This window comes from Lampris incognitus, chromosome 3 (genome assembly GCF_029633865.1).
Source record: "Lampris incognitus isolate fLamInc1 chromosome 3, fLamInc1.hap2, whole genome shotgun sequence".
Taxonomy (NCBI): domain Eukaryota; kingdom Metazoa; phylum Chordata; class Actinopteri; order Lampriformes; family Lampridae; genus Lampris; species Lampris incognitus.
The window spans coordinates 95,502,430-95,521,448 of record NC_079213.1 but is presented as its reverse complement, the minus strand read 5'-3'; the positions used below and the strand labels follow the sequence as shown (position 1 = coordinate 95,521,448).

The following is a 19,019-nucleotide window of genomic DNA, read 5'->3' as shown; positions in this document are numbered from 1 at the left end:
CTTTCACAGGAAATCTTGATTAAATGGTATAACTGAAGGTAATATAACACTAGGGGGAAAAAATGCCACAACTGGGCACAAGAAGTGAAGCAGGTCTGCGGTCCTGATCCAAGCCCCAGGTGTTGTTTTTCTCCTCACTCCTGTAGATCGTATCCTAAAATGGCTGATGGAACATGCGGGAATTCTCTTCAACAAGTCTGGGGTTGAACACTTGAGCACACTCCTTTAATGACCCTTTCGGTTACTTTGTGTCTTGGCTAACAAGCACTTAAGGGGATGTGCATAATATGTATCTTTTCTGCACAAATGTGAGAATGCATACTTTTCTGGCCTTTACGGGGGGGGGGGACTGAATGTATTGACAATCTTAGATTTCACTTCAAAATGACAGAGTTCTGGAGAAGTTGGGTCTGAGGTTTTACAATGTCTAGCGCTGTCTTTCATAGTACAGAATACGTGTTCAGGGAGGAGCAGTTTCAACCAATATAAACATAATAACATTTTACTGTTCCATATGCAGGACTCTGGGAGCCCTGATATTTTATGATAATTTATGATTGTGTATGATTTGCTTCAGCCATTTATATACTAAACTATAGTAGAAGTTATGTACACTCAACAATTTCATACACTTTTTCACCAATGTTTTCAGTGACTTTTCCATTACTTCTCCACAACTTTTAACTTAATTCCCAGGACACAGAGAAGCTTTTTTTTTTTTTTACAGCTGCCACTGTAAAGGTGTGTTTTAATATGATGCGAAAATCAGTCTATATTTCAAATACTGTATATGAGCCACAACAACTTTTGCAGGCCATATTATGCACTTGTCCATTTGAAGCCACTAATTTTTGAAGCTGCACTCACCGGGCATACTGTCGACAAGCTAGCTAGCTAGCTAAAATGAAAGCTAGCCAGCGGAGAAACATGAAAGCGTAGTGAGACAAACTGCTGCATGTACACACACACACACACATCAGCGATTCTAAAGTCCTGCCACAATGGTTATACTATAAAACCAAGTATCGTGTCAGGACTCAGTGCTGGTTCCTGTGGATCACAGTTAGAGCTCAGTGCTTTCTGATGAATGGCTGTATTCAGTCTCTATGGGGAGTGCATGTCCATATCGTGTCTCTGTGCTTTTCCTTAGTGGTGTCACTTGAAGTTTAACCTGCGTAGGAATTTCTTTGAATATACTACTGTAAAATGAATTCTGACAACATCCATCAGGACCTCATTTTTCACATGCATTACCTCAGTGCAGGGGCGCCACAAGGGATTTTGGACCCCATGAATAGATATCACATTGATGAATACAAAGTTATTAATCTTAGGTTCTAATACATTTTGAAGGGCCCTGCCCCCCCTCACTCCCCAACCCCATACAGCGTCACTTCCCCCATATGCAGTGTTCTGTTGGATACTTGTATTATTTACCTTTGTTGGGGATTATGATTCATACCATAGCAATTTATCATACAGTAGACGGGAGTTTTCATGTCTTTTTGATCCTAAAGCTCCCACAAAATTTGACCACATGAAAGCAATTTCTGCACAAGCGTTTGAATGTTTTAGTTTTTATTTGCTTCTTTTTTTCTCTTTTTTTTTTTTACCAAATTCAAATTCTCTTTTAAATTGATCTCCATGACTAACTGCAAAGAAAACATTGATAAGGTAATGTCAAAATGTTGAATAGCTTACTTCATTTATTTGGGTTTTCTTCACGGGATGAATAGATAACTTTTGGCAGAATGAACCCTTTTACATACCAAGAACAGTAAGAGAGGCTGGAGAGGACTTGATGCTGCCAGCGGGGCTGCTGGATTTGCAGTGGTACTGTCCTGACTGCTCAGGCTTCAGGTCTTTTAGCACAAGGTCCTCTTCATACTTATACACCTTTCTGTCCAGCAGTGTCCCATTGTGGTACCTGGATGGAAACAGAAACAGTCAAAGAGAGGAACAGGAAGAGAGGGATAGTGACAGGAATATTTTGATCTTTTTTGATACTTTATTGATCCCCGTAGGGTAATTCTGCTCTGCATTTAACCCATCCTAGCTGTATAGCTAGGAGCAGTGGGCAGCCGCTGTGCTACACCCAGGGACCAACTTCAGTTTGTCTTGCCATGCTTCAGTTAGGGACACAGACAGGAGTATTAACCCTTACATGCATGTTTTTCTTTCTTTTTCTTTTTTTTTGATGGTGGGGGAAAGCGGAGTTACCGCAGAAAACCCACCACAGACACGGGGAGAACATGCAAACTCCACACAGAGGATGACCTGGGATGACCCCCAAGGTTGGACAACCCTGGGGTTCAAACCCAGGGCCTTCTTTCTGTGAGGCGACAGCGTTAACCACTGTGTCACCATACCGCCAAAGAAACAAACTAACTAACTAACAAATAAATAAATAAACAGAGAAAACAGTGATAGTACGATAAAAAGATAGACAATAGAGAGATGGAAAAGCAGAGTTTTAAGTTCTCTGTAAAAACACCTCATGTAATAAGCCAGCAAAGCATGAAAGAAAAAAAGGAATAAATACACATACACCACACACATACACCTAAACACACACACACACACACACACACACACACACACACCACAACACAAGTCAACACAGCTTCAAACGCCATTAATTTAAAGCTGCAAATCACAACTTTTCTTTATCAATAAGTCGTTATTTTATCCATTTCAAACATGACAATGATGTGCCATTTCTTAGGACAGACAACTTGTATTACAGAAGAACAGTGTTCCCATGTAGAGAGCAAACGCCAGTAGATCGGCTGAAGAGCGCTACTTCACGAATGCAGGTATCAAAAAACAGGTGCTCTTTGGATCCAAAGACATATCATGAGACCAAATTAAAAAGAAAAGAGAGAGCTTGGACTTGTAGTTTGCTTTGTGATCAATGAGTCATAACCAAGAAATACCAAGACACACTGCTTTGCAAAAATTAAAAAGCCTTTAATAAATGGGCTTAGCGCCTATATGTTTCAGCTCACAGTCTTCCTCAGGGCCATGAGGAAGACTGAAATAAAATGTTCCATGTAGTTTGATGTGAGAGAAATGGACCTACTGCAACTGATTTCCTTGGACTACAAACAAGGTGTTGCAGCCATTGTTCCTTGTCTACTGTCAGCTCAGCTATAAACAGTTTCCATCCTTGTAAAAAAGGTGATCCTCAGACAAAAACTATTGCAAGTAGTCTTATGGATTACAAACTACATCAAACTTGATGGGAACACTACTCTACAGTAATATTGATTGTCTGTCCAATAGAATATCCCCATGTCGGCGTCACGTTTTATGATGTTTTTTCCTGCTGGAGTTGTACATATTTGCCACTGCACCAGTATTTGTCCTACCCGGTCCAAAAATGTAAACAGCAGTATACAGAGACTGGAGAGTGTCTCCACCTGTCTTAAAGATGCCAGTTAGCATTATGTAAACTGACCTCAAGGTCCAGATGGATACAATAAAGATTTATGAGCGGAGAAAAGTCGCAGATTTCAGCTTTAACTTAGCTGCCATTTTAAGTGTCAGAAGCAGTCTTAATAAGTTGTTAATCTCACCAGTAATATTTGTCGGGCATGGGCAATCCTGTTGCTTTGCAGCACAACAGCGCACGTCCTCCCTCGTAACGCACTTTGTCCTCTGGGTGCTTCACGATGTATGGCTTTTCTGTGGGAAGCAGAAAGAAGCAAATCTCTAGGCCTCTGTCTGGCTGTGGTGAACAGTATCATGACATCTTCCGACACAGTAAAACTCAATAAAGCCTTGCACTATAAACTGGTCTCTATGCTTATGAAAAATTATTGGTACAATGGTTATACTTTGATACACTGCACAGGTGAAACCCATGAGTTTACTTTGTTTCTGTCTATATATATATATATATATATATATATATATATATATATATATATATATATATATATATATATGTGAGTGCATGTGTAAGACTTACCCAGGCCTTCCACTAAACTTGCATTTTGACATTGTGTTGTTTTGTCCTTTTAGGTTTTTTGGGTTTTTTTGCCACAGTCAAGGACTACAGGATGAATGGGCAGAATTCTTACTGGCTCTATTGGACCTTATTAATGAGCATTTGGATTAGACTTAGGGCTCTAGTTTCAGGGTCATAGCACAGTCAAAGGTGCCGATGGTAGTTCACGGCACAAGTCAGCCTGCCAACCTTGATCCGCTACAATTTGTATCTGTGGAAGATGCTGTGTCATTTGCTCTGCATACTGTGTTAAAACACCTTGAAGGAAAAAACACCTATGTTCAGAATGTGTATTGACTATAGCTCTGCATTTAATACCATTGTACCATCTAAATTGGGGTTAAAGCTTAGGGACTTTGGTCTATGTAGTTTCATCTGTAAGTGGTTATATGACTTTCTGAAAGGCAGATCTCAGACAGTGGGGGCAGTTACCAGCTACACATCTACCATAGTTCTCCACACAGGAGAACCTCAGGCTTGTTGCCTTAGTCCCTTACTCAACAGTCTGTTCACACATGACTGTGTTGCAAAACATCATAACAGCATAGTGACATTTGCAGATGACACCACTGTAATAGGACTGATAAATGACAACAGTGGCGATAGGAAGGAGGTGGGGGACCTATAACAACCTCTCCCTAAAATGTTGAGAAAACAAAGGAGATAACTGTCAATTTTAGGAAGTCCAAAGTGGTTCAGACACCAGTTTACATCAATGATGTCTCTGTTGAAATTGTGAAGAACTTCATATTTTTAGGCATTCAGATCTCAGACTCCCTCTCCTGGTCGCTTAACACCAGTTGTATCATTAAGAAGACAAAACAGAGACTATACTTTCTAAGATGTCTTAAAATTTTCAAATTGTCCACAAAAATCCTGGTTAGTTTCTATCAGACCACCACAGAGAGCCTTACTGGAAGTATGCCGGTGTGGTTTGGCATCTTGACTGAACAGGACCACAAACAGCTGAGAAGGATAGTAAGAAGAGCTTCAAAAATCATAGGAGCAGCACTGCCACAGCTTCATTCACAGTAGAAGGAAGGCCCTAAGTATCATGGAGGACAGCAGCCACCCAGCACATGGTCTGTTCTCACTCCTCCCCTCAGGACAATGCTTACAGAGCATCAGAGCTCCGACCAACCGCCTCACAGACAGTTTTTACCCCAAGGAGGTCAGAATAATCAACAGTAAGCTCCTTATAACTTCAGTGATTTATTATTTTGTGGGATTTCTTATTTATTGTTTTTATTTATTATTTCCTTACATATAGTTTTAAGGGCTAAGAGAGCCAGGGCATATGCATTTCATTACATTTGAAGATACATGCTACTTTTTGTATGTATATGATAATAAAGTGAAATTTGGATTTGAACTTGTACGGCCAATACTTTTTTTTTACTAATTTCAGGACATGCTGTGTTGGCAGTAATCAGACGCAACAGAGGCAAAGTTGTAAAAGGGTTGGATATGGTTACCAGCTCTGCTCCTGGAGAGCTATCATCCTGCCGGTTTTCACTCCAACCTCAATTTCACACATCTGATTCTACTAATTACCTACTTACCAAGACCTTGATAAACTGAATCAGATGTGTCAAATTATGGTTGGAGTGAAAACCGACAGGATGGTAGCTCTCCAGGAACAGGGTTGGTAACCAGGATGAGTGGTGGAGCTGTCTTCAGTTACAGCCAGTCACGTTGATTGTTTTATGTTGGAAGACAATGATACATGTGTGGATATTTTGTTTCGTGAGTAAAAGATTTTGGACAGCAGTCATTAGTAAAATTATTCACGAAATAGGCAACATAATGTACTCAAAAGTGACGTGTGTGATTTTGGATGTCTTTGCTTAGTGCACATTCGCCCAAAGCCTGGAAACTACCACACAATGCCCTGTGTCTGTGCTACGACGTGGTCTGACCAGTCAGGGACGCAGGCGTAATATTTGGTTTTATTTGACACCAAACTAGCACTGTGCCACCTGATTTTGATTGAGCCCCACGCCCATTTCGGTGCAAGTGATGTCATGGTGAGCCCGGAAATTAGAAAATGTGCCCAGGTAAGAGAAAATCCACCTCGTGCCCAACAAAATTGTCACTACGTCTGTGTTAGCGCTACTGCTGGCTTTCCTATCCGGAAACTAGAGCCCTTAGTATCGCCAAAATTATACCAAGCCTAAATATTATGATATAAACTTCTAATACATTTATCTTTGCTCAAGGATCTTATATTTTTGCTACACTTCATCTAAGAAGGAATGCTTTATTTGTCATTGTAAGCAAGCATACAATTAAATACATTTAAGCCATCCTATGGTATAGGAGCAGTGGGTAACTGCAGTGTAGCATCCAGGGGCCAACTCCAGTTCTTCTTTCCCATTGCCTTGGTCTGGGGTACAGATAGGAGTATTAAGCGTAACATATACACTATATGTACCAAAGTATTGGGATGTCATAAAAGCTCCTGTAGGCCATTACACCTACAGGAGCTTTTATGACATCCCATTCTAAATCCATAGGCATTAATATGGAGTTGCCCCCCCCCCCTTCGCAGCTATAACAGCTTCCACTCTTCTGGGAAGGCTTTCCACAAGATTTTGGAGTGTGTCTGTGGGAATTTTTGCCCATTCAGCCAGAACAGCATTTGTGAGCTCAGGCACAGATGTTGGATGAGAAGACCTGGCTCTCAATCTCCGTTCTAGTTCATCCCAAAGGTGTTTGGTGGGGTTGAGGTCAGGGCTCTTGTGCGGGCCAGTCAAGTTCTTCCACACCAAACTCACCCAACCATGTCATAATGGACCTTGCTTTGTGCACTGGGGCACAGTCATGCTGGAACGGAAAAGGGCCCTCCCCAAACTGTTCCCACAAAGTTGGAAGCATAGAATCCAAAATGTCTTGGTATGCTGAAGCATTAAGATTTCCCTTCACTGGAACTAAGGGGTCTAGCCCAACCCCTGAAAAACAACCCCATACCATTATCCCTCCTCCGCCAAACTTTATAGTTGGCACAATGCAGTCAGGCAGGAGGTAACGTTCTCCTGGCATCCGCCAAACCCAGACTCGTCCATCAGACTGCCAGACAGAGAAGCGTGATTCGTCACTCCACAGAACACGTTTCCACTGCTCCAGAGTCCAGTGGCAGCGTGCTTTACACCACTCCATCCAAGGATTGGCATTGTGCTTGGTGATGTAAGGCTTGCATGCAGCTGCTCGGCTATGGAAACCCATTCCATGCAGCTCCCGGCACACAGTTTTTGTGCTGATGTTAATGCCAGAGGAAGTTTGGGACTCTGCAGTTATTGAGTCAACAGAGCATTGGCAACTTTTACGCACTATGCGCCTCAGCACTCGTTGACCCCGCTGTGTGACTTTACATGGTCTGCCACTTCATGGCTGAGTTGCTGTTGTTCCTAAATGCTTCCACTTTTCAATAATACTATGTACAGTTGACCATGGAATATCTAGCAGGGAAGAAATTTCATCAACTAACTTATTGCAAAGGTGGTATCTTATGACAGTACCACACTTGAATTCACTGAGCTCTTCAGAACGACCCATTCTTTCACAAATGTTTGTAAATGCAGACTGCATGGCTAGATGCTGGTTTTTATACACCTGTGGCAATGGGTCTGAATGAAACACCTGAATTCAATGATTAAGAGGTGTGTCCCAATACTTGTGTACATATAGTGTATATCTTTGATGATGGGAGGAAACTGGAGCACCCAGCAGAACATGCAAACTCCACAGAGAAACAACCTGGGATGGCCTGGGATTTGAACCCCGGACCTTCTTGCTGTGAGGCAACAGTGCTAGCCACTGGGCCGCCGTGCTACCCAAAAACTAGCCGCCCAACGTGGGGCTCGAACCCACGACCCTGAGATTAAGAGTCTCATGCTCTACCGACTGAGCTAGCCGGGCTTTCTGGCAACTGACTATAGGAGTATTAAATCCAACATATATGTCTTTGATGATGGGAAGAAACTGGAGCACCCAGCAGAACATGCAAACTCCACAGAGAAACGACCTGGGATGGCCTGGGGTTCAAACCCAGGACCTTCTTGCTGTGAGGCAACAGTGCCAACCACCATGCTGCCCAAAAGCTAGTCGCCCAACGTGGGGCTCGAACCCACGACCCTGAGATTAAGAGTCTCATGCTCTACCGACTGAGCTAGCCGGGCTTTCCAACAGTTGACTATTTACAAAAAGTGACAAGCGCTCACAGGTGCACCCTGCATGAGCTAACTTGTCAGTATTTGTAACTATATCGCTGAGCTTCTTACCAGCTGATTTGAGGGTAACCCGCACCCAGGATATTCCTGTGGTTTTACTGGACGAGGAGGCCACAGCCGGAGCAAATTTCTCCTTCCTGATAGAGAGCTGAGTTGGGCTGGAGGAGCAGACTCCTGGGAGTCTGAACTGGCCCTTGGTATCTGTACGTGCTAGGATGACCTTTGGGCTGTTGGCCATTGCCACACTTGCCCCTGCCAGGGGAACACCAGTCACGCTGTAAACTTCTCCTTGCAGCACTTGGCCGTCACACACACACTGGCTGCAGTCCTCGCTGGGACGGCCCTCTGTGCAAACGGTCTGACATTTGGCTGCATGGCGGGAGAGAGACAGAGATAAAGACCAAGACAGAGTGACACACAGAGAGAGAGAGAAAGGGAGCGAGACATAGAAAGAAACATCTGAAGAAAGCTAAATAGTGAGAGATGCTTTTATGCACTGTTTTACTGTACAACAGTTCCAATGCAATATTCTGTTTTCAACATCAACATGAATTTATATGTTTTCATATCATCCACACACTTCAGGCCATCTGCCTTCTACTGTACCAGGGCATGGATGTCTCCCACACTTCTGTAACTCTGCAGGTCGTCCAACACACTGCACCGTCAAAGAGGTCCTCACACAGGTCCTCCTTCTGATTCGACGGCCTCCTCCACAGGTCACCGAACACGCACCCCACCGACCCCATGGACTCCATTTGGCTAATCATGCAGGTAGATTGGGGGCAGGCAGACATGTATATTTATAAATGTAACAAGGCATTAAGTCAAGAAATGAGAGGGTTTCTGAGTGAAAAGCTTATTCTTTCATTGACAGAGATAGACCCAAATAAAATAATTTATTTTGAACAAATCAATCATACCAAGAAATTATTTATTACATTCAGAGCGCTCTCATATGTTTTTCTTTCTGTAGCTCGAAGGAAAGATCAAGCTAGTGGCTAGCTTTAAAGTTAGACTCTGTAAAGGTGTCACTGAGCGACCTCTGGACAAATCAGCGTCACTTGGATATCACACTTAGCTGACATTTTTTTGTTTTGCTCTGATGTCTGATATCTATCTGGACATATTTGCGTTGGAGTTGAACGGGAATAGGGGAGGGGTTGTGACCATAGGTGGATTATGAGACATTGGGCCCCTGGGCATGGATGTATAAAAAGCCCCCCCGCATATACACACAATTAACAGTATATCAATTAAGAAATACTTTCACCTGCTGTTTCCTTCAGTTTTTCAGTAGGACTTTTGGGGCACTGCTATTGACATGAATAACTAAGCCCTTTGTCTATGCGACAAGAAATGCAAAGTTAATAACAGCGACTTCACACAGAGGCTCTAGCTTAGGGGCCCCTTGAGCCTTTGAGTCCCTGGGCCTGGACCCTGGAGGCCTGTTCGGTAATCCACCCATGGTTTTGACAACTTTTCACGATGGAAGACAGAGGAAAGCGTCCTTACTTGAAAAACATATGAGCTGTCACCATTTGGTAAATAATCGATACGCTATCCTGAAACGGAAACGTTAAAAGCAAAGGAAGGTTCACAGGCGATGTCACAGCGCTGCTCCCCTCATCAACTCTTTCAGTGCACCTTCCCTCACATTTCAAAACCGTCAATTTCCAGAACCAGGGGTCTTCATGTTTGACCCAGATAAGGGGGGAAAAAAATCAAGTCGTCACATGCAGCAGATGTAGCATGAATCCTCGTTGCTTTTACTACATTTCCATTTCAGGGAAGCGTATCCAATATTGACACGTTGGCGAGAGCGGTTACATGCTCGTATGCTTTCCATGTGAGAACGCTCCGTCAGCCATTGCAAAAAAGGTGTCCTACTATACTGCCACAACCCTCCCGTAGTCCCTCTCAACTCAAACACACACACATCCAGATTCATCCATCCATCTATTATCCAAACCACTTATCCTGCTCTCGGGGTCATGGGGATGCTGCAGCCTATCCCAGCAGTCACTGGGCAGCAGGCGGGGAGACACCCTGGACAGACCACCAGGCCATCACAGGGCCCACACACACACACACACACACACACACACACACACACACACACACACACACACACACACACACACACACACACACACACACACACACACACACACACACACACACACACACACACATATTCATACCTAGGAACAATTTAGTACAGCCGATTCACCTGACCTACATGTCTTTGGACTGTGGGAGGAAACTGGAGCACCCGGGGGAAACCCATGCAGACACGGGGAGAACATGCAAACTCCACACAGAGGACGACCCGGGACGACCCCCAAGGTTGGACTACCCCAGGGGCTCAAACCCAGGACCTTCTTGCTGTGAGGCGACCACGCTAAAACACTGCACCGCCATGCCACCCCCAAGTGTTAGCTTTTACAAGCAAAGGACAGACCTGTTAAGTGCTCATGACTTCTGAGCACATTTTGAATACTGCAGGGAAACAAGTAGGCTACTCTACCTAAGCTGGTGATCAGCTAACAGCACTCCACTGCTGTACAGTTTATGAGGCGCTAGTGTCACCGATGCCGTTTTTCTAGACATAGCAAAAAAACATGCATAACACACACGCATCCATCAGCGGGTGGAGGCACGAGTGAAAAAAACACATCCAGCCGTCTAAATCTCAGACCACAATGAAAAAATTTAAGCTAAGTGCAATAACCAAGTGGGGGCTCCGTTGCATAGAGGCAGCTCTTTGATACCGTCACAGAGTCTACCTTTAAGGAGTGGTTTTGGCATGTCACGGCTGATAAAGGATTTACTAAACCACTGAGCTGATACTAAACCAGTGTATCATGGATTTCCAAGTATTTGCTCATCCCTGCGGTGCAATACAGGTATTAGAGACAGGGCTGAGCGCCGCTCCTACATGGCAGAGAAGGTCACTCACAGTCACTGTGAGTGACAGATAATTGGAAGAAGGATACAAATGAGAAGAGCAATGATCCAAAATAATTTTTTAAACAAAAATTGAAAAAGGAAAAGGAGAACAGCAACAAAGGCTTTTTGTGTGATTAAACAGTACCGACTGGAAATGACTTGATTCCTCTTTGTGCAGCAGCAGATTTTTATATTTGTTTTATCAGAGTAATTGTTAATGCGGTCCCGGTGTTCCAGCACAGATGTTTTGGCAGCAGACAAACTACTCCGGTTGTACAAATACTGTGATGACTGTGGCAGGCTGACTGGTTCAAGGTGAAACAGGGGCCTTTTTTTCTGCCTTTTGAACCTGAGAGAACAGTCTGAGCATCTAGTGGTATTAATGTCACAGAAAGTGTATAATCCCATATGAAAATGGATCATAGCAACACCATAAAAAAAATGCTACAGCATTCTTGCACATTTTTTTCCCATTTTGTTTGTTTTTGATACATTGCTGTAGTAAAACTATAATATTTCTATAGTGCAGAAAGTGTTCCTATAGTATTACTGAAACGCTGTAGTAAATAGCTATAGTGCTCATATAGTACTGTGATGACAAAAACACAATAAATACTGTAGTAAATTTCTACTTTCTATGGTTTTACTGTTGTCCTTTGACCGATGGGCTGCACTAAAGTATACGTTTGACTATGCACTGATGCATGTACACATATTCAATAATACAGAGAAAAACCACTGCCATACTTAATATAGATTGTATTGTTTATATAATGAAGCGATATGTTATTTCCTCTTTTTGCTTGCCTTCCCTACAGTGAGGTCAAAGCATTGGCCCAGTTGCTGAACAACACCCATGGAGACAGTAAGGATTCAGTTTCCCACTGAAGGACATAAGCAGTATGGATGTGAACCAACACAGGGCTCATTTACTTTGGTATGGAGCCATGCTTTTTTTTTCTTTTTTGGGGGGGGGGGGTTATCACATTGCATAATAAAAAAAAAAAGTCAGAGTTGTACTGTAAGTTACAGTACAACTCTGGCACATGTTATGTGTTTTGGATCTCCAGTCACCTGAACATGGAGGGGTGGCACACTCCCTTCTCTCTGAATGGTGCCCCTGGCATGCTGGCACCAACAGGAGCGGCACAACCTGGGTGCTCACGCAGGTCCTGTGGCGGACCCGGATGCCCACGTCATTACAAGCCATGGTTGAACAGGGACCCCACTCGCTCCAGTCGGTCCAATAGGCCTGGACTGAACATACACACACACACAATAAACAGCAGAGGATTAAAACCTGAGTCAAAGTTTAGGAGTCTGCAATGGTACCCTGCAGACTCAATTCACAGCAGGCAAAAATGAAATCAGGTTTTTCTACCACAGAGGACATTCATTGCCATCAAAGGAGTCATCCCTTTTAACTACAGTACCTGACAGTACCCGTTACAGTAACATGCTCTTGTTTGCATATAAATATGAATAGTCAAAGTTTTTTATTTTTGAAGGATACCTGGAGGGCACTGGAAGCGAACATGGTAGTTGGAACAGATGCGGCCATAGGGCTGCTCCTTGTTGATGCACCAGAATCCCTTCTCCAAGCTGGAGTGGACCACCTCCCCAGTATCAGACGCCGCCACCCAGTCTGTGGTGCGGACCTCCATGGCTGTGGGACGGGGGCACACCCTCTCTCTGTAGTAGAAACGGATGGCCTCCAGCCGCTCGTAGTCTCCATTACCACCTGGATGGTCGATGTTGAACCAGGACGTCCACTCTGTCACACCTGGAGGTGCACAAAGAGGGACAAGCGGGTTAAAACCACGCTGGTGATGGTGGTGGTGGTGGAGGGGTTTTTTGGGGGGGGTTCCCCCCTTTTTCTCTCAATTATATTTGGCCAATTACCCCACTCTTCTGAGCTGTCCCAGTTGCTGCTCCACTCCCTCTGCTGATCCGGGGAGGGCTATAGACTACCACATGCCTCCTCAGATACATGTGGAGTCGCCAGCCGCTTCTTTTCACCTGACAGTGAGGAGTTTCGCCAGGGGGACGTAGCACGTGGGAGGATCACACTATTCCTCCCAGTTCCCCCCCCCCCCCCGAACAGGCGCCCCAACTGACCAGAGGAGGCGCTAGTGCAGCGACCAGGACACATACCCACACCTGGCTTCCCACCTGCAGACACGGCCAATTGTGTCTGTAGGGACGCCCGACCAAGCCGGAGGTAACACGGGGATTCGAACGGGCGATCCCCGTGTTGGTAGGCAACGAAATAGACCGCTATGCTACCTGGACACCCAGTGGTGGAGATTATTAATCAGGGCTGAGGAACAGAGGGGAAACGAAAGAAAAGTAGAGACGGGGGGGGGGGATGAGGGGCGAGCACAGAATGCAAAACTAAGTGGGGGAGAATGGAGGGTGAGAGGAAGGCAAAAGGTTTGGAGTTACTCTAACATGGAGGGGAAGGACGGGTCAGCGCCAGGACGGGGGCAGAGAGGGGAAAGAGGAGAAAGAGCAGAGACGGGTAACAAAGTTTAACGGAAGGTCTGCTACTAGCATTTGAGACATAGTTCATACACCCTTGGGAGGCCCACATTGTCCAGCGTTTCTTTCCAAGCCTCCCGGCGTTGACTGATGAGGCACGCCGTCTAGCTTTTTGTCTAACCACATGTTCGGCGCTCGCAGCGGATCCACGGGAGGGACGCGAAGAAAATAGCAGCGTTGCGGTGCATTAACACCATACCGACGGAGTATATCTTTCACTGACCAACACTCCGCTCCGCCGTAATAAATGACCTCCCCTAGGTGGATATCTAAGGTATCTGCCACGCGGATGTGCATGAATTGCGAGCAGGCTGTCAAGACATATGTGCCGAGGGAAGGAAATCTGGATACAAAATATTGCTCGCCTTCCTCGTTCAATTAAAAACAGTTGTTAAATCATGGAAATGCTTGCACTTTTGGGCCCTGGAATGACGAGGACACTTAACTCCGATTCCCTTTGCCTGTGGCTGTCTCCCTGTGTGCCCCGGCCATGGATATTAACTGTGACAACATGCAATGAATAGTCAATCAGATCGCACCGCTGGATGTTTCCACTCCTCCATGTCACCTGGTTCTCTGATTTAAGCCACACTACCTTTCCCTGTTCAGACCTATTCTGACCTTCCATTCAGAGAGACTGTATTAAATCATACAGACAGGAATTCATTTCCAATAATCTTTCCAACCAGCTATTTCCCGTTCTTATTAGTCCGGTGATTCAATGCTGGCACGGTGACAGAGTCAATTCAAAGTTAATGCAAAGTTGAAGCGCCTCTTTAATTGCAGCGCTTCGGCCCCTGTTTGCACTGCTGGAGATACGATGACTTGCTGTAACGTTTTTCCTAAATCATATACTGTTTAAATGAGTTCACACAACACTGTGAACTTGTGATGATTTAACAGTTTTTCAAACCACGGTGTAGTTTGACAACCAGAGAGCACGGTGTACCCTAGTATTTCATAGTTTATATACTGACTGTACATAGAATTTTGCACAAATACAGATCTTGCACAGGTACAGTTGTTGCAGATATAATACATCACCGACATGTATTGTATATTGTACATAGTATTCTCATTTTAGTTTACTTATTTTCTCTTTTTAGCGCTGCTGATATTCATTTATTTATTTTGCATTCTTTCTATTCTTCATGATTTGCTTTTTTGGTTTTTTTGTTTTTTTGTTTTTTGCTCCACCCCCTCTGCCGATCCGGGGGAGGGCTGCAGACTGCCACATGCCTCCTCCGATACGTGCGGAGTCGCCAGCCGCTTCTTTTCACTTGACAGTGAGGAGTTTCACCAGGGGGATGTAGCGCATGGGAGGATCACGCTATTCCCTCCAGTTCCCCCTCCCCCCTAAACAGGTGCCCCAACTGACCAGAGGAGGCGCTAGTGCAGCGACCAGGACACATACCCACATCCGGCTTCCCACCCGCGGACATGGCCAATTGTGTCTGTAGGGACGCCCAACCAAGCCGGAAGTAACACGGGGATTGGACCCGCTATGCTACCCGGATGCCTCGTGTTTTGTTTTGGTTTTTTTGTTCGTTTGTTTTTTTTGATAATGGCATTCAGCATAGAAGGCAAAGGAAGAGTTTCATTGGACAGATAAACTTGTTTTTCACTGTGCATATGACAATAAACACTTTGACTTGACTATGTGTGAATCAGATTTGAAGGATGCAGTTTCCACAGTGCAGTCGGTGAAGCGGTGCAGTACCTGTGCGCTGTGTGTCAGATAATGAGTTGTGGGCCACTTTTCTGATCTTGTCCATCTTGCCTCGTCTCCATTGTTGAGTGTTGTTAAAGAAGGAGCCTGGACACAGAGAGAAGAACATTAGGGGGGGATGACACAGTGATGACATCACCACATCCACCCAAGACCTGGTCCCTGAACCTACTTTAGAAGTGAGACGCTCAATATAAAAACACATTATGTTACTTTTTAGGGGCTAGACGGTAATATTAATCCATCAATCAGTCAAACTCAAACTTTATTTGCTTTAGATTGAAATGAAAGCGCACATATAAAAGGAAGGTAACAATAAAATAAGAAAACAGATAAAAATAAAATAGAGTGAAGAAGATATAATAGAATAATAAAACAGTGCTGATTGACACTATTTAGAGATGTTTACTGTGGCATATTTCATGCATATTTCCAAAATACCAAATTATGAACGTCCTTTACCAAGGTTTCCGAGGGCAAATGGACGATGGCTTATTCCCAAGGTTTTACAGCGCGGCTCTTGGTAACGTGTCTACAGCATGGTTCACAGCTAGTCTGGATGTCTGCGAGTGTGAGAGGATGTGGCTGGACAGGGAATGTCCATTTATGTCATCCCATATGGGCCCACTTTCCGAGGGCATGCACATTCGGGCACAAGTGTGTGTGCAGATATGTGGCCGCATATGCTGGTTCATTTACATGACGCATGCATGCATGCATGCATGCATGCATGTGTGTGTGTGTGTGCGCAAGAGTGTCGAAAATTGAACATTGGTTGGTAACTGTATTCCATGTTTCAATGCACACACACACACACACACACACACACACACACGCACGCGCGCACACAGACTGACAAACCACACACTTTACGTTACACAGCAGTCCAAGCACGTACAGCTCTTTGATCCAAGCATGGGGGCTTTCTCAGCCCAAAGTGAGAGACTCATTACAAAGTCTTTGTCCACATGGAAAAATCCCGCTGACGCTCTCTCTCCATCCTTCATCCTTTATTCTTTCCATCCCTTTCATTCTCTCATTCTTTTCTTCCATGGGTATTCTATCCTTTCTACCTGCTGTTCGTGTGAGCTGAAAGAGTGGCTTGGCCAAGGTCAGACAACAGGCAGAGAGAGAGACAGACAGGGTTGACCCTGAAATATGGGCTGTCAGGAAGACCGATAGACAGAGAGAAAAGGCAGGCAGGCAGACAGACAGGAGGGCTGTCAGACAGATAATCAGGCTTGTGGGATGACAGGCAAGCAGACGCGTGATGGATGGATAGGACAGGAGAGTTCCTCATATAGTTTCTGTGGGAGCCATGTGAGGGAGGTCATACTGTGAGTTAGCACACAGATGTCTCAGTGCACCGGCTGCGATTTCTACATGTCTCCATCTCTCCATCTCACTCTGTCCTCCGCTTTCATCTCCTCCCCCTTGTCCCCCTCTCTCTGCATCCCCTTTCTGTCTCTCGTTCTCTCTCTGTCCCTCTCTTTCTGTCTCTGTCTCTCTCTCACCCTCTCTCTTGCCCTCTCTGTCTCTCTCTCGCTCTCTCTTGCTCTGTCTCTGTCTTTCTCACTCTTGCTCTCTCTCTGTCCCTCTTTCTGTCTGTCTCTCTCTCACCCTCTCTCTTGCCCTCTCTGTCTCTCTCACCCTTTCGCTCGCTCTTTTGCCCTCTCTCACTCTCTTGCTTGCTCTCTCTCTGTCCCTCTTTCTCTCTGTCTCTCTCTCACCCTCTCTCTTGCCCTCTCTGTCTCTCGCTCTCTTTTGCCCTCTCTGACTCTCGCTTGCTCTCTCTCTGTCTCTCACTCTCTCTCGGTCTGTCTCTCTTGCTCTCTGTCTCTCTCTGTCTCCTCCCGCCTCACCTTCTCTTGCTTTCCCCCCCAACTTTCCACGGTCCTCCCCGTCTTCCGCTCTTCTTGTTGCAGCTTCACCTCCATCCCCCTTGCTAATTTCAATACTTGCTTTTGTCCTTCACCTATCATCATCCCCTCTCTGTACCCCCTCCCACCCCTTCGTGTCCCCCCATCAGCAAGTTGTCGGTGTTGCGGACAGTAATCAAGCCCCAGCTGAGACAGATCAGTCCGTGGAGAGTCATCTGCGAGCTGCTGACCGAGCCAGCAAACACAGCCGAGCCATCATTTAGAGCCGGGTCCATCTCGTCCCATGGAGCACGGCATCCACATCTACATGAGCCACAGACAAACACCCACGCACAAGGACACACACACAGCTGACTGAATGCAACTTACGCGCCAAAAAAAATCTGAGCAATTGTTTTTATTTAATTGTGTTTATTTATGTTGTTTTTTGTAAATTCGTATTCCACACGAATCTGGCACAACATGCCATAAATCCCGTGTGCCGAAGCTCAACACACCACTGATGAAAACACAACTCTGGCCCGGGAGGCAGTGTTGCCTGTTGCCATGCTGTGACAAGACAAATGTCATCCCTGTCATCTGTCTCACATACTCACATCCCAGCTGTCCACATTTCTCGGTCTGTCTCCCCACGCGCAAACACACACACACACACACACACAGACACTCTAAAATATAAGCACAAATGCATAAACATAAACAGTGTGTATTTGATGTCTTCTCCTGGCAGATGTTATCTTTGCTAACGTGTCCATATGAAGTCTCTGGTGTCAGCCATAAAAGCATCAACAGGACCAGCCGGACATGTTTGCTCATTTCGTAAAAGCATATATACACAAATACACACAAACATGCACAAGCCTACATGTATGCTCACAGACACATGCACCCAGACAAACTCACACGCGGCTGGAAAACCGTCATCACTGACGCCAACGCAGGGCACCGCCTCGGCCTACTGGCTTGAGAAGAAACGTATTTATACCAGCACTGATTGTTAACTTAACTCATTGGTTTTTAGGTAATGCACCGTGGTCATGTTTTCTCTTGTGGCTTGAAGAGTCATAAATAATCGTGCCTACATTGCCAACTTATAATGCTTGCAAAAACATCAGCTGTTTGCTTGACATTTTATCTTTGATTGCAAACAGGGGCATGTGGGGAAAAAGAATAAACATCATTATTCATGACAAAAACAGATAAAGTAGCTTGATATAGTCTTCCTTAACTCTGCGCATGTGTGCATGTGTGCATGCGTGTGTGTGCACGTCTGTGAGAGCAGTTAGTAGTTCAGGAGGGACACCGCTGAGTTGATGACCAGAGACACCAGCACAGAGGCAAGGGTCAATCCCAGTCCCTGCCGGTTTTACAGCCCACCACTATTCTTTGTTGTGGTGCCAGCAGACTTCTTTTCCCTCTATGACTGTTTTGATAGAACTGGCGAAGCAGAAGCATCGCCCGGCAGAACAGAGATGGGCTATACGGTGCAGTCTAACTACACTTCCCTGTTGGTGCAATAGACAACCAGCTGGTATCATGGTGGACATCTTTAAGGCGACTGCTTGAAAACCTAACGATGGATTTTCATGCAAACCTTTGTTCTCTCAGATGTTATAGAGTGGATTATCACAAACAAATGTTTTCCCGGGGGCGTCCGAGTGACGTGGCGGTCTATT

At 45.0% G+C, this 19,019-nt stretch overlaps 1 protein-coding gene and 2 non-coding genes across 3 annotated transcripts in view; all 3 read right to left on the bottom strand.

Moving 5' to 3' along the window:
- Nucleotides 1–19,019, bottom strand: part of cilp2 (cartilage intermediate layer protein 2) — a 28,969-nt gene that overhangs the window by 3,137 nt on the left and 6,813 nt on the right. The window contains exons 2-8 of the mRNA XM_056276870.1: nt 15,455–15,550; nt 12,707–12,976; nt 12,268–12,450; nt 8,848–9,003; nt 8,293–8,610; nt 3,579–3,687; nt 1,770–1,927 (exon numbers count right to left, since the gene is read on the bottom strand). Coding sequence (XP_056132845.1) covers nt 1,770–1,927; nt 3,579–3,687; nt 8,293–8,610; nt 8,848–9,003; nt 12,268–12,450; nt 12,707–12,976; nt 15,455–15,550 — 1,290 coding nt within the window. The remainder of the gene's footprint in view (nt 1–1,769; nt 1,928–3,578; nt 3,688–8,292; nt 8,611–8,847; nt 9,004–12,267; nt 12,451–12,706; nt 12,977–15,454; nt 15,551–19,019) is intronic.
- Nucleotides 7,858–7,930, bottom strand: trnak-cuu (transfer RNA lysine (anticodon CUU)). The gene has a single exon. It is a non-coding gene; the product is annotated as a tRNA-Lys (tRNA).
- Nucleotides 8,118–8,190, bottom strand: trnak-cuu (transfer RNA lysine (anticodon CUU)). Its single transcript has one exon. It is a non-coding gene; the product is annotated as a tRNA-Lys (tRNA).